The sequence below is a fragment of the Mytilus californianus genome, unplaced genomic scaffold (assembly GCF_021869535.1).
Source record: "Mytilus californianus isolate M0D057914Y unplaced genomic scaffold, xbMytCali1.0.p SCAF_6, whole genome shotgun sequence".
In the NCBI taxonomy this organism is placed as follows: Eukaryota; Metazoa; Mollusca; class Bivalvia; order Mytilida; family Mytilidae; genus Mytilus; species Mytilus californianus.
In genome coordinates this window covers 80,639,753-80,656,012 of record NW_026262712.1, presented here as the reverse complement: position 1 = coordinate 80,656,012, position 16,260 = coordinate 80,639,753, and the positions used below count along the sequence as shown (strand labels likewise).

At 31.3% G+C, this 16,260-nt stretch overlaps 2 protein-coding genes and 1 long non-coding RNA gene across 2 annotated transcripts; all 3 read right to left on the bottom strand.

Moving 5' to 3' along the window:
- Positions 1-16,260, bottom strand: part of LOC127704452 (uncharacterized) — a 133,895-nt gene that overhangs the window by 98,753 nt on the left and 18,882 nt on the right.
- On the bottom strand, positions 843-15,409 carry LOC127704455 (trafficking regulator of GLUT4 1-like). The gene is made up of 4 exons (XM_052208544.1): positions 15,190-15,409; positions 9,610-9,725; positions 8,750-8,860; positions 843-1,146 (listed from the first exon to the last, which is right to left on the bottom strand). The coding sequence occupies exons 1-4, from the start codon at positions 15,191-15,193 to the stop codon at positions 1,003-1,005; spliced, it is 375 nt and encodes a 124-aa protein (XP_052064504.1). The 5' UTR covers positions 15,194-15,409; the 3' UTR covers positions 843-1,002.
- On the bottom strand, positions 2,564-7,247 carry LOC127704461 (uncharacterized). Its single transcript, XR_007983283.1, has 2 exons — positions 6,965-7,247; positions 2,564-3,584 (listed from the first exon to the last, which is right to left on the bottom strand). It is a non-coding gene; the product is annotated as an uncharacterized LOC127704461 (long non-coding RNA).

Below are 16,260 nucleotides of genomic sequence, written 5' to 3'. Positions count from 1 at the left end.
AACAATTACACTAAAATTTGGAGATTCGTTAAGAAGCTCTCATTTTGAATGAACAACACAAGGGCAAGAAAAATCTTTCTTTCAGACGAATTGAGTAATTTTACGAATCGATCCATGGTTTACGTATAAGCGGGGCTGCTTTTTCCTTCATAGCTCTCAATTGATATCATTAGGATTTAAAATTAAAATAAGATTTAATTACAGAAATACAATAGGTTTCAAGGGAAATAATTGCTGTACGACAATCATCCGTAAAAATGTTTAGAAGTTTGAAAATCACCAAGTAAACAAATTTGATATTTCAACTGCTTTTCTATTGATCTGTTGATGAGAAAGTTTTTTTGTTGTTTGATATACTAGAAATTGGTCTTCATTGTATGACGAACACGACTCTAATTGGTTCTTATTTAAAATTACACGGTTACACAAATACATTTAAATGTTTATGTAGGAGGTATATATACAAATACTTGAACCACGTTCAACAGTTCAAATTTTCCATCGATTCGTCTGAATAACTACCTCGATTGAAAGGTCTGAACTGTCCCAAAACTAACATATATCTAGTCCATTGAATCTTGTATTGTGCTTTAGATCAACGAGGCGGTTCTCCGCTTATTAATTTGCATGCCTGAGGTCGTGACGTGGGAAAATTCAAGGCGTTAGAGAATTCACACGTATCAAAAGAATGAAATTGATATACATTTAACGAAAAGGTATGCATTTGTAGATCTGTGGTTCAAATTTTCAAAAATCAAATGCAAAATATAATCAGGTAGTTTTTTTTACCGGATATAGAAATATGACAAAGTTAGCAAGGACATAATCTTTAGTGACAACAATAAATGTTAATGACTTTAATATAAAAGTACCAATGTAATAGAAACACTTATAAGGAAAAAAACTGAAACAAATATCAGTAGTGCAAAACGATTTTTTTGTCACTACGTAAAAGAAGTTTTTAAAGTTGATATAAGCATGATTTATTGACACCAATAAATGTTATTGCTGCGAATAAAATTGAATTACAACGAAAGCACCAACTATTAGTATTCCGGAAATAACTGAGGAAATAATCATGACTTTTGCCAGACGATTTTTCTTTTTAGCTTCTTCGAAATGTCCCTGTGCTCTTGCATCATTTGCCTGTAAGATAAGATGCAACAGAGTAATTAAAATGAAGGATGATATGATAAAAAAACATTATGTGATCGAAAGAGGGAATTGAACAAATAAAAAAAAAGATATGAAGAGGGATAGTACAAACAATTTTTTTATAAAATAAAAACTACTTGTTTGGTAAAAATTACTGCTTTTAATAAGTTTTAAGAGCTTGTCTCACAGAAAACCATGCAAAAGTGTCCAGGAGTGAATTATGCGGAATCTCTTGAAATTTGGTACACACAACACTTAGGCCATGTCACTATCACTTGCAAAATTTTTTGCTTAAATTTTATCGGATAGAAGAGTTTTACAGCGCCATCTATTTACACCCTTTTTTTACGGGAAAATTTCTAAATTCAAGGTTTTTTATGGATTTTAATCCAACAAATAATCAGTTCTAGCCATGATAAATATCTCTTTTGGCCAATGCATGTGATAAAGCATTATTAAGGAAATAAAATTATGTAAGTAATAAATATATATTTGATTTTTTTTAGTAGGGCCTGTATATTTATTAAACAGGTGTTTGAGGATTTGGCTATTTTACCAAATTTAGGACCTGAAGAAATGCTAAAATAAAGAAAAGGTGAAGCTGTAATTAAAAGATGAATATATCAAAATGAACTACTATGATAGCTTAAAGAAATATAAAAAATCCATCCACGGCAAATATTTAGAAATATATTTATTATATATCACTGTACGGCTATTTTTCATAGTATTTTTATAAAAATTTTCATGTAACAAAATCTTTTTCTTAACACAAAGTCACAAATTAGGGTGCAATTCTTATCAAAATGAGTGATTTTATACTTCAACTGCTGTTTCTTATTAATTCAAAGCAAAATCCTAGTGAAAACGATAATCAAAGTACTAAAAGCTATCATGGAAAGCTCTTTTTTTGCAAATGAAAAAAAAGACGGTTAGATTCAAAATACAGTTTCTCCAATTTGAAACTGCTAATTGCATGTTTTGTCTTTGACCTGTTTCCTTGAGTATATCTGGCACCTGCTTTTATATGTACTTTAATAATCATAATTAAATATAAGCACAGAAATGTGCTGGATCCGCATATTTATTCAAATGTATTAATGTAATGTTGTTGGAAATTTTCCATGCTACTCATGAACATTAATTTGTGTGTGATTATGCCCGTTATTCAATATTTTGGTCCAATAGTACCTGATATGGAGGCTGTAAAATTAGAAAAACACAAATCCTAACATTAGTCAAAATGAAAAGAGCTTGGTTACATGTAGGTCAGGTTTGAAAAGGTGATGACAGAATATTTTTTTATAAATTTTTAACTAAAAAAAACCATCAGAATCTTTTTTTTGCCAGTGTAAATTACACAAAATTTTAGCTTTTTTTGTTTGTTTTTATACAATAAGACACTGAATCCTTTACATTTCTTTTTAATAGCCCATAATGACATTCAAATGATTAATCTTATCATGATTATAGAATTTATAGTTCATAAAATCATTGATACCAGCTGACTTGGCAAAAACTGATCAACTTTCAGCATGTTCAGTTTACAGCAAAAGTAGCCCTATCATTGTCTTTGTACTATTCTATGAATTGTCACTTCCATTCTGGCTTATCATTCTCATTGTTTATTCACAAAAACAAGATCAACACATCTAATATCTACCATGAATAGCATAATTCTTATTTTGAGTAGGTTCTCTCTATCGTCACTTATTCACTTTCATTTTCAGAAACTAACTGTTTGGTGGTTGAGGTCTCTGATTTTTCGTACAGAAAGTATGCTTTGATTCTTTTAGTTTGTTAAGTTGTTAATCGGTTTCCTTTTTAACAAATTATCCAACTTAGGCAACTATTGTAGTTTATGTAATTTGGAGCTTCATTATTTTGATTATGACTAAATACCATGATTATATAAAATACTGAATTTTTCCAGTTCTACACCAGCTTCACAGATATATGTATAAGTAGTTTTGGACTTCCAGTGTTAATCTTAATACTTTTCTCTTACTGCGATGTAGCCTTTCCAACTCCATTTTCTGAATATCTGCTGACATTTTATTCAGTATCTTACGTAACTGCTTAGTTCAATATATCGACCATATCCACACATGAACATTTGCACTTTGAAGCCTGGAAATTCAGTCTTGTCCTATCCTATTAAACATGTACTATAATTTCTATCCCTTTGAAACGTTTTGTACATGTTTTTTCAAGTATGAAATTTCTCCACAACTTCTATCATGATTTATGCAGATCAGGACATGAACAGAAAAAAATTAACATGTGCATCATGCTAAACAGTTAGTAGCTTTGACTGTTGAAATTTCATTCATAGGCGGCTTGTTTTCTTGTACATTGTACATATAAGTTATACTGCTCTAGCAATGAATAGCTTCGGAAGTATGTGCTCACTGAAAAGCCTGGACGACCTGAAACATGAAAAAATTACATTGTTAGATATACAAATATAACCCTTTTGAACAGAAACCAAATTATGACAGAAAAAAACAACATCTTATATATAATAAAAAGCAATTTTAATACAATCGACAATGATGTTGGGTTGCTGTCCCATTGACATATAATCCACATCTCCTTTTACTCATGTGCATGATGTGTGCAAAAAACTGATGTAACTATACATGTACATGTATGTACATACTAATATGATAACTTTAAATTAGATTTTTAAATCCCAACCTTAAAAATACATGTATTCCGGCCCTGAGAACAATTTCGATTTCGCCTGCATGGTTAACATTGTAATGTAAACAGAATTGGTTAATTTAAATTGTAACTTATATGGTCTTGTTATCACTCTCACACGTACAATTCTTTATAAAACTTATAGATTTATATCAGCACTGTCTTGGACAATTATTTTCAAAAGAGTTATGCCATTTTCTTTTACTCATTTTTAAAATAACCAATTTCAATCATGACAATAATTATGAGAGTGAGAGAGTATAGTATCATGCATGGCAATACATAGTCCCCAACCGGTTAAAATTTCATTACACTGGAGCAAAATGCTATACTTAATCTATAACTTGGCATGGTGTATTGTAATAAATATCAAGTCAATATCTACAAGCATGATAAAAAATGTGCGGAAACCTGAACATTCGAGTGAATTTATTAAGTCTATTGACCATAACTCTGGACAAAATCATCGGAACGGAACTAAATTTGAACTTGATCTGTAACTTGTCATGACGAAAATAGATATCAAATATCAAATCAATATGTTCAAGCACAAAGAAAATAAAGTGAGGAAAACTGATTTCCCGAACTGAAGGAATGAGACAGACAAATAGACGGAGTGCAAACCAAAAATTCAATATTACATGATAGAGAGAGTAATTAGTACAAATGTACTAAACATCAAGGTCTCATACCTAAAGTTAATCTCAGTTCAGACGAAAAATTATTTTTATTTAGTTTTACCCTTGTCCATCTGTACGTACGTACAAGGTACGTCCCAAAATTGGTTTCCGTTCTCTTACTTAAGTTTTCCTCAACCAAATGTTATCAAACTTATACACAATGCTTATTACCACAACACACAGATAAAGTTTGAATTTTGGTGGCGTCACTTTAACCGTTCTAGAGTTATGCCCCTTTATAAATGGGAAAATTGCAAAATTTTTCATTTCCGTTCTCTAACTTAAGTTTGCCTCATCCAAATATTATGAAACTTATACACAATGCTTAGAAACACAATACACAGATCAAGTTTGAATTTTGGGGGCGTCACTTTTTTACTGTTCTAGAGTTATGCCCCTTTACAAATGGAAAAACTGCTAAATTTTTCATTTTTTTTCCAAAAATATCAATCTCATTATTCAAGTAATTTTTAAAATTGGAGTTATCTTCCTTTGTCCATGATTATAGTTAAATCAACTACAATCAATGCTTTACACAATACAATGTTTAATTTTGCCTTCCACTGATAAAACACAGATCAAGTTGAATTTGAGTAATGCACTTTAACCATTATTGAGTTATGCCCCTTTATAAATCGAAAAATTGCAAAATTTTTAGTTTCCATTCTGTAACTTAAGTTTGCCCCAACCAAACATTATGAAACCTATATACAATACTCATTACCACAAAACTAAGATCAAGTACAAATATTGTTTCCGTTCTCTAACTTTAGTTTTCCTCGACCAAATGTTATGAAACTTATACATAATGCTTATTACTACATAATACAAATTAAGTACGAAATTCGGTGGTGTCACTTTTACCATTCTTGAGTTATGTCCCTTTATAAAGATAAAAATTGCTGAATTTTTCGTTTCCGTTCTCTAACTTTAGTTTGTCTCAACCAAATGTTATAAAACTTATACACAACCGTTCTAGAGTTATGCGTGTTTACAAATAGAAAAATTGCTGAATTTTTCGTTTCTGTTCTCTACTTAAGTTGACCTCAACCAAATGTTATGAGACTTACACACAATGCTTATTACCACAAAACTCAGATCATGTTCAAATTTGGGTAGCGTCACTTTTACTGTTCTTCAGTTATGTCCCTTTATAACTATATGATATGCAAGCGGGGGCATCGTCTGTGTCCACAGGTGGACACAATCCACATTTATGTTGTATAATGATGGATAATTGTTTTAAACAAAAAGTGTAAATTTTGACAATTGAAAATGAGGGATTATTAGCAGATTGTTATAAAAATAATAAGGAGACGTGGTATGATTGCCAATGAGACAACTATCCACCAAAGTTCAAATGAAGTGCATGTATACACTACATGTAAGCAATAAGAGGTAACCATTTGGCCTTCAACAATGAGAAAAACCCATACTCATATAGAATCGCTGGTTATAAGTCCTCGACTGAAGAATGTCAACTGAGAAAACTAACAGTATATTTTCATATCAAAACAATATACGAAAAACTAATATATATATATGACAGACAAGAACCAACGACAACCACTGTTTCTGTTAAAAGAATTCCCAGTTCATATGAAAGATAACGAACAATATAGAGCTTGACATTGATGAAACATGTACTACATCTGTTATTGTAATCTGCATGTTGATAGATAATACATACGAAGGATATATATATCACCAATGTTTTTAATTTGGGAAAATTTTGTCATTGGGTTGCTGACTTTATTAACACCATTAGTGCCTGTTGCTGTTACAAAATTAAAAGTTCAGTAACTTCTCAATGCCATATCAGATGGACGGATGGACTTACAGACAAATTTATACCATAAGTCCCATAAAAGGGCATATAAAAAAGTATTGCCTATTGGAAATATATGTAAATACATGTATTATTATATACATGTATCTTGCCAAAATTACATTCATGACATTAATATTTATGTACATGTATACATGATAGATATATGTATTTGCCACAAAAAAAGTGACTGCAGGGACTTTCTATACTAACAAAGTATAGACTGTCCCTGGTGACTGTTACCCGGAAAATCCCCCCCCCCCCACCCCCGGAGAGATTTTCTTAATTGGGCTCGTCAAAGACTCTGGACTTGGAATCCTAAACTGTAAAAGGATTACAGCTGCGGTTAAATTTCCTTAAAACTATAGATATTGTATCACAGGCCCCATCCTGTAGCCAGGAATTTCCAAGGGGAGGTTACATTGACTCGCAATACAACCATAACAGAACATCGCCTTACACAGTGCTAATGTGTTTTACGGGGGGCTTCATACTAACCCCTCGAACCCCCTGGTCATGATGGATGTGTATTGGCAGACCCTTCTTTAGTGCTTAATATTATATATGCAGACAATGATTCATTTGTTATATTTACCTGCTGTAGTTTACATGCTGTATGTGTCTGTTCAGTTTTCTGTACGGAAGTCCAAGACCTGCTTTAAACTGGACGTTCGTTGTGGTCATAATAGCAACAGCAAACTAAATTCTTTCTTCACTTCATCCCAACATAATCTCTCTGTGTCAGCTCTACGTTTCTGTAATATCTGACACTCAGTGACAGGACATTTTCGTGCAGAAGCACTGAGCTGACAAAATGTAAGAAAACTCAAGAATTTTCTCTTCATATTGCAACATTGACATCAATACAAAGTGTGATGTATCTTTATGCCACTCAAAGAGCTTAGGTAAGGTCCTACTAACACAAGAAGGTTTAGTTGCTAGTGTCAGGGAGGCCTGCATCTGAGCAGTTACCTTCTTTATAGTCTTATGGAGAACAATTTAAAGGGAGATAACTCTTGATAACAATTATTTAGTGAAAGTTACAATATCTTATTTATTCAGATGTTATACATTTGCAAAGTATCTTATCTGATTAAAATCTTTGAAATGTTCAAAATTGAACATTTAAAATGATAATAACATCATATTTTGTTTGATATATACCCAAAATTGGTTCAGTAAAAAATGTGGGAAAAGGCTTGAGGTGGGGTTTTAGAGTTAAAAATAAGGCTATTTCTACTAATTTGCCATGGGTGGATTTTTTATATTTATTTAATCCAATAAAAAGGTGTGTAAAGAAATTTATTTCATGTATTTATGTGCTCACCTTTTCAAAAACCAGTGACTTGAACTTGGCTAGTAATTGACATATACAAAATAAGGCATTAAAGAGAGCACCCTTTAAGTGTGCAAAAAAATAGAAAATGCTTTATAAATGCATAATTTATGATCTTTTATATATATTTCCACAATATAAATGACTAGAAACCCAATAAAACTAATTTGGTGACTTTTAAAGTACTTTCAACTAAACATATATTTGAAGGATTTTTTAGCTAATTTTATTCAATTATGCAAATTAGCTTGTTACTAAAAATAGACACAATTCAGAGAAGTCTAAAATATATTTTCTGGTTTCCATTGAACCTAAGATATCAAAAAACTTCATTAGCTGGAAAAGTTTTAACTACCCTCCTGGACGATTTTTCAAATTTTGCATGGTTTTCTGTGAGACAAGCTCTTAAGAAAGAGTGAAAAAGAATCCTAAATATTGCAAAAATTTGAAATACAAAACGAACATTCGATTTTGTTGTATGAAGTCAAAATGCAATTTGCAAGAATCCTTATATTGAGTAAAGCGTATAACATTTAGTCAGTTCGGTTAAGAGTGTTTTGAGAAAATATGTTTGATCAAATTGTCCATACCTTAACATATAAATCATTGCTAAACAAGTAAATAGGTTAATCAGTTACTATAAACAAAATATTCCATATCAGAATAAAAAATACTCGCTTAAGGTACTTAAAACTGCATAATTTACTTTTGGTGCGTTACTTGTCGGGTTGTTACAAAATAAATTTCTTACGGATAAATCGTTCATGATGTTGTGTACACCTAAATGAGATAGCAACCATCATCACATTAGCACAAAATTGGAAATTCTAGAGGCCAACTTACTATCATTAATGGATACATGCAACTATAAACAGATGTACCATATGACAAGCTATCAATTGCCATGATACTGTACGTGTACAAAAAAACATGCATATGTTGTCATGGAATATGGACATTGTACTGTCAATGTTTTGTAGAATACTACAGTATATAAACCGTGGTTCAAATTGTTAAGATTTGTTCTGATAACAAAACACTTACACTGTTTGCGAAATACATAGCAATCAATCCTAACGGCCAGCAACAACAAATGCATGCCATCATTGCAGAACACATATAGTCTCTAGGTTCTGATTCATATCCTCTATCAATCTAAAAAAAATAATTTTGATTAGAACAGATTGTTTCTAAATTTGGGGGGGGGGGGGGGGGGGGGTTGGGAGGAGGGGAGGATTTCGACCTTTGCGTAGCAGTGGTGAGCTATCGCTACATAGCAAAATAACAAAAATATACACCCTATTTTTTTTTTTTTTTTTTACAAAGATATACCAATAGCTTTCATGCTTATACATGGAGAGATAAATATATTTGACAAATATCTGATGCATTTACGACTTCGATTTAAGAATTCGCAATCTCATGAGTTTCAGATATTTATGATCCAAATACAACCTTGTCATATATTTTATCTTAATATCACTATCTTATCATATTACGTGCAGCTGAAAGAGGTGACCTATTTCAGCGACTCGTCCCTTCTTCTCATTACATTATAAGTGACCACCCCCTCCCGAGATTTCAACAGATTACTGATTAATCATTGTTGAACTGTTTGGATTTATTTTTACACCACTGTTCCACTGTGTTTTGTACACTTTTGTTTGTCAGTTTTTTTTTTGTTTTTTTTTTTCCTTTTTAGCCATGATGTTGTAAGTTTATTTTCGACTTATGAGTTTGAATGTCCCTTTGGTATCTTTTGCCTGTTTTCAAAACTTGTATTTCTTTCCTAGTAAAAAATAAACAGAACGTTCTTATAAAATTAAGAAATGTGATATGATTAACAATGAGCTACCTTTTTACAAGAAAGTAAAATGACATAGAAGCTAGCAACTTATAATTACCTCCCTTCCAGAATGAATTTGAGTTCTATAATACTGACTCTCGGGTGAAAAATAACGATCAGTATGTTGCAGTTCGTTTACATCCACTAGAACCTGTCTGTCGTTGTATATCTGAGCTATGAAATGACAAAACAATTATAACATCATAACATTTAAGGACGTAGATGAAATCAACTGTTACCATTATCTAAAATAAGTATGACAATAGAAGTTTTATTCATAGTAAGCAAAGAATGCTATAAAATGAATCAAAAAACTAAGTTTGACTGTTCATTTCCGTTTGTAGTATGCTTTAAAAAATAAGATAAAAACAAATATCTAAAATTTGATCTGCTCGACAAGTCAATATTTTCCCAATTCCCTAATACCCTGAACCATGGAATATTTCATAACGCTTGTCATTCGATTATAAAATTCTACAAGTAAGCTCTCATTATTTTCGTTCTTTCTGTATCCCAGCTGTATAGGCATTCAAGTTGAAGATCGAATTAATATTGAAGGTTTTAATTCAAAATTATAAAATTTATTTCTTTTCAGAACTTTCGCGAGTCGTTAGTTTTGTTTTTAAAATTGAATCTTTCTCTAGCCTTTTTACAATAAGCATTTCTTTTGAAAGATAACATGAAGAAAGCAATGTATGTAGCTTGGTCAGTATCTGCTTTTCATCAGGGAATGTTTTTCTTTTCTTCAAAAAGAGTAAAACCCGCATAGATCAATTTTATTCTCATAGTTGTAACTATGAGTTCGTTTAAAGGTTCGAAAATTTGTTAACTACAAAATTTACGAAATGTATATAATAGTATAGGGTATCTATCCATGACACAAATTCAGTACATGAACTCACTAAAAGCAAAGGAACAACGCTTTTATTGCTGTTCTTCAACTCCAAGTCACAAATGTATATAATATTTCGGTTACCCTATTGTTGCCTATCATGCCTATCGCGGTTCTCCTGTTAAAGTACTTTGAAACGCCATACACTGTGAGTGGCATCATGATTATAATAGCGTATATGAAAATGTACTACAAAATAAAGACACAGTAAAATTCGTTAACCACATGTTAATTATGTAATTCTACAAATTGACTGAATTTGAAAGTTTTGTCTCAAAACTCGGATAGCAGCTTAATATGTTTGTAATCAGAAACAAACATTATTAACATGGAAAATTCTAAAAAGACACCGTTGAAAAATACAACACAAGTCTCTTTTAAAACAATGCTACAGGTGATCATTAGTGCTATTGGAGAATTAGTTGTTCCTGCTCTTCTAGGGCCACCAATCCACCGTCTCGTTACAAGAAAGAAATTTGCACAATAGCAAATGAAGACACACTAGAAAATGACTTAAATGAAAATGACGTTCCGTGTGTTTAGAATACTATACACGTAAATCGCTATGAAAATGATTCATGTATAAAAATTACACATTTTTAAGAATTGGTCGACAGTTATTAGATGAGCAGGTGTGACTTTTCCTTTAAAAGCTCTCAATAAACTTTTTTCCGATTGTAAAAGTATCTGTGTATCAAAATTAAATAAATTGCAAGAGAGATAATTGCCGTTTATATAATCATCCGTGTAAATTAAAAAGATATATTTATTGCTGTAGATGCAAATTTCCGTATTCATCTGGTAAACAATTGAGTTTTCTTAACATTTCTTCATTTCTTGTTGTATATTTGCATTTTCTACCCCCCCCCCCAAAAAATATATTTTTTCACTACATATTCTGCAGTTAAACGTGAAAATTATGTTGTTTTTTCAACATTTTGCACTGCCGACACACATATAAAAGCTAGTCTTATATTATTCATATGTCATAAATCATCATTCCTTGCGATATAATAAATTTGTATTGGGGTAAATATCATCGTTTTACATCACAAACGGCCTATCAGCAACTGGAAACCATCTGTCTTATGACTAGATTTCTCCTTTACCGTTAACATTCTATCATACTCAATTTATCTTATTTTCATTGAATATTCCTACCCGCTATTGTTTGTCGATAAACATGTCAGACCATGTATTATGATTGCTGTATTTCACACAGAAATGAAATAAGCTTTATTTAAATAATAAAGCTTGTTGAGTTATGTTGGTATTGGATAATTAAACTATCAGATGAGAAAGGGTATAATATCAATGACATTTGCAGAATACATTAACTTAATAAAATTGTTTTTTTGTATATACAAATTTGGGTTTAACGTCGTTTTCCAGTAATTCTAGTGATTACACTTGTTCAAAACTACACTTTCTCATAGGAATTTGTTTTGCATCTAGAACGGTACTACCTGTTATACACATTTTATTCTCATTTTCAACAACAATTTTCAACAAAATTATTAACATATTTTGCCAATTAATCTTGTTTCATGGTTGATTGATAAGTTCAGCAGATATCCTTTTTCTGTTAAAGATAATAGATTAACAAAATCTAGATATAAAAATTGCATTGTAGATTTCTATGTACTTATTTAGTCATCATCAATTCGTGTATTGAATATAAACATAACAAATTTTGAAGCCATGCACATTGAAGTTAATTACCCTTTGTGAACATTAAGTGTATTTGAAAAAGTTTTGCAGATCAGCTCAAAGAAAAACTGTTAAAATCATCTGGGAAGGGCTTTACTCGGTACAAATACAAACACCAAATAACCTATGACAGAAGACTGCAAAAAACAAATACTCGTAGATAGTTATCCAAGACTTTAATAGCTATCAGTACGCACCCTACGAAAAAGCAAGTGTATACGACGCCATAGAACGTCAAAGAAAGGCATAACCTTGTACTTTGGCAATATATAAATATCGACAGATTATTTTTGTGTGCACATTGAAGATGAAGATATCGTTTTATGGACACATTTGAACCTTTTTACAGAATATTTAGATTTTAAAACTTATTTAATTTCCAACAGCATTATAAATTACGGGTATCTATCTGTAACAAATTTGTTCGTCTTATGAGTTAAAGTCATATGAAACTTCAAATTTAAAAAAAAGGTTGCAGATGTTTTATATACTTAAATGGCTAAGTTTTACTCTTATGGAAGTTCGTGAACTTGTTTTTATTATATTATCAAATCTTCAAAAATGTAACGCAATTGAATTATTGACTTTCCAGACAATAATTCGCCGATATTTGTCCGTATGCAGTGATCCTAAATAAGAAACCTCTCGTTATAACTTCGGCCACCGCACAGCGCCAGAGCAAGGGGGAAAATCGTAATGAAAGAATGTAAAAAACGTGCTCTTGAAGGTAAATAGTAATAACGGATTATTAAAGAACAAATTTATTACAACAATTCATTTAACAACTGTTAAGGGATAGTTTAAATAACAAACGCATGGAAAATATAAATACGAATGTCATGGCTCTTTTAATTCATTTATCTGTCACGTTTTCCACATGCTCTGTTTTTATTGTTTATCAATGTGACGATCCGGTAAACTTCGGCATCAAACTCGAAAGTTAATTAGCTTAATTATCAACAACCACTGCATAAATTATCATTTGTCGATAATATGTTATAGATGTGTATCAAATATATAAAAAAAACGTGCAAGCAAGACTTAGTTTAGTATATATGCATGACTGGGATCAATAGTTTCGACAACATTACAATTTCAAAAAACTCGTTTCATATGACTTTAATAATTAAAAAGAAACTATAGGTCTTTAATTCTAAAGTGAAAGAAACCAGTTGATATCAATTTTCCCACTATTGATTGCTGAAGTTTATTCGTTAAGTGTGTTGATAATATCTAAGACCGTTCAAATCACAAAACAAATACTTTTGCAACCAGATGATTTGAGTCTTCAACACGTTTTTTTTGTTGTTTTTTTTTTGCCAATGGCTCTTACAAATAAGAAGCATGTATAAATTAACCACAGAGTGCCGACATCAGTCAAACCTTTAACGTATAATCAAAACTGACAAAAAGTAAACAGAGAACATAAAACAATTATTAGTATCTTCGCGTAAGGGAACTGCATGAAGAATAGAGTTAAAACCTTGTAGATCATAATAGAAATTAACCATTTCAATTGTTTATGTATAGGCAGTGTTAACGTTAGTAACATAAACATGTGATGTGTATGTCGGTGTCCTAATAATGTGATGCGTGTCGGTGTTCTAATAATGCGATGCGTACATCAGTGTTCTGATAATGTGATGCGTATGTCGTTGTTCTAATACTGTGATGCTTATGACGTTGTTCTAATGGTGCGATGCGCCTGCCAGTGTTCTAATAATATGATGTGTATGTCAGTGTTCTTATAATAGGATGCATATGTCAGTGTTCTCATAATGTGATGCATACGTCGGTGTTCTCAAAATGTGATGCGTATGTGAGTGTTCTTATAATGTGATGCGTACGTCGGTGTTCAAATAATGTAATGCGTATGTCTTTGTTCTAATAATGTGATCTGTATGTCGTTGTTTTAATAATTGATGCGTATGTCGGTGTTCTAATGATCTAATGCGTATGTCGGTGTTCTAATAATGTGATGTGTATGTCGGTATTCTGAATATTGTGATAAAATCTATGACATCACTACACACACGGGCATAACGAACGAGTTGGTATATATATACATGATGGAGCCAAAGGAACATCGCCGTCTAAAAAAGGAAAATTATCAATAGGGAATGAAAATTGTCTCTTTGTCGTAAATTTTAGTATAGAGTTTCCCTTTAGAAATTGAAATGTCTAAATCTAGAAAAGGCAAACTTTTGCTGTTAATGTTAGATTTATTTAAAATAAGTTCCTTTGGGTATATTTCGGTTGTATATTTAGAAAACTCTGGATTATCTAACGAAAAAATATCATCAAGATAACGGTAGGTATTGTTGAATGTATCAACCAAATGTAACAATGACGTGTCTTTACTGAGTTTGGTCATAAACTGAGATTCATAGCAATACAGGAATACATCTGCTTTTAAAGTGGCGCAGTTAGTGCCCATTAGGAATTATTTCTACCTGTCGATACACTTTATCGCCAAAGCGTACATATGTTTTCCGGGAGAAAATTTAAAGCTTCAATCATATCTTCACATTTCCAGTAAGTGTATCTAGCATACTTTCCTTTTTTCGTCACAGAAACTGCGTATTTCAGTGTTCTAGTAATGGGATATTGAAATAAACTAAATCGAGTATATGATAGGAACCAAATATTTAGGAATCCAAGTACAATAACTGTGTGGTCGCGGGAAAACAAAAGAAGTCAAATAAGTCTATAGCCATTTTTTCTGAAGAAATTATAAATCAGTATCATTACAATTTCGTAGTTGATAAACTGAAATTTTATTGAAAATGTATTACTTTCAATATGCCAATTACAACACTAGCCATCGGGCCGACACCACCTGTTGATATCTAAAAATCGTTAATATATAAACAATCTCTGCACTCTGTAATGAACTTTTAAAAGGAAAAACAAAGTAAAATGATAAACTTCTTTTAAGTTGTTTATCAGTAGAATTCAATTACTGGTTATTATTAAAATAATTAGGACTGAATAATCTTAAAATGAATATACATATACAAAAAATTTTATACTTACCCATTGTATCACACTCAACTCAATCCAATCCTGTTGAATTGTTTTTGTTTTGATATTCAAGTTTGTTTTTGTTTTGATATTCAAGTGAGAAAACAAGAATGATTTCCTTATTTTTTATAAATAACCTTGACTTTTCGACATTTTGATTGTTTTAGCTTCAACAATTAATGAACGGATATGTTGTTCTAATTTAAAAAAGATGTAAGGCGTCAAATCGGGTTTAAATCTGAATTCCTCGTGATGAGTGAGTATCATGCTGTATGCACGATAAAACACCTTGCAACAAATATCTAAGGGTCATGAGATGGCCTGCTACTTGGCAAAGTTCATACCCTTATCCAACATATCGTCATTTGTCAGTGGTAATTCTAATTTCACACCATACATTTCACTCGACCTACTTTGCAGAACTCACATTGTGTATTTATTGTTAGTATGTTCTCGTCCAGAATATATATATTTTAGTGACTTGATAATGAATCCCGGATGAGATATAAACGTCAGTATGTTGCATATAGAAATAACGATGATTGTCAATGCGATCCACCAGAGTTCAAATGAAGTGAAAGTAAGAAAAAATAGGCAACTGTACGACCTTCAATATTGATAAAACCCAATAGCGTATAGTCGGTAGTTCATTTACTTCCAACGACAATAAAACAAGGCTCTGAAATTTAATATTCAGTTCATGTCATAATCTGCACCATTCCTTTATACCTGGAACCATGGCATGTTGATTTACGCTTTTTATTTGGTAATAGAATTTCGCAGATATAGTTTTCTGTTTTTATAATTTCTTTATTTTAGCTGTTTGATGTCTTTAATAATAGATAAAAACAAAGATCTAAAATTTGATCTCCACTTCAATTCAATATCTGCGCCATTCACTTATACCTTGAACCTTAGCATATATGTTTTACGTTTGTTATTGGTTTACAAAATTTCACAAATATAGTCCTCACTATTTATATTTTCTTTGTTTTAGCTGCGTATGTATTCAATTTGAAGGTCTGAAAATTGCATCGAACACCTTAATTTTAAATCGTAACATTTATTTGGTTCAAACCTTTG

Excerpts from the sequence above, each read along its gene's own strand:
- LOC127704455 (XM_052208544.1), bottom strand. Across the intron at positions 8,861-9,609 it reads AAATTCATTCTGGAAGGGAG|ATTGATAGAGGATATGAATC; the intron begins GTAATTATAAGT and ends TATTTTTTTTAG. Across the intron at positions 1,147-8,749 it reads CTATGTATTTCGCAAACAGT|GCAAATGATGCAAGAGCACA; the intron begins GTAAGTGTTTTG and ends CTTATCTTACAG.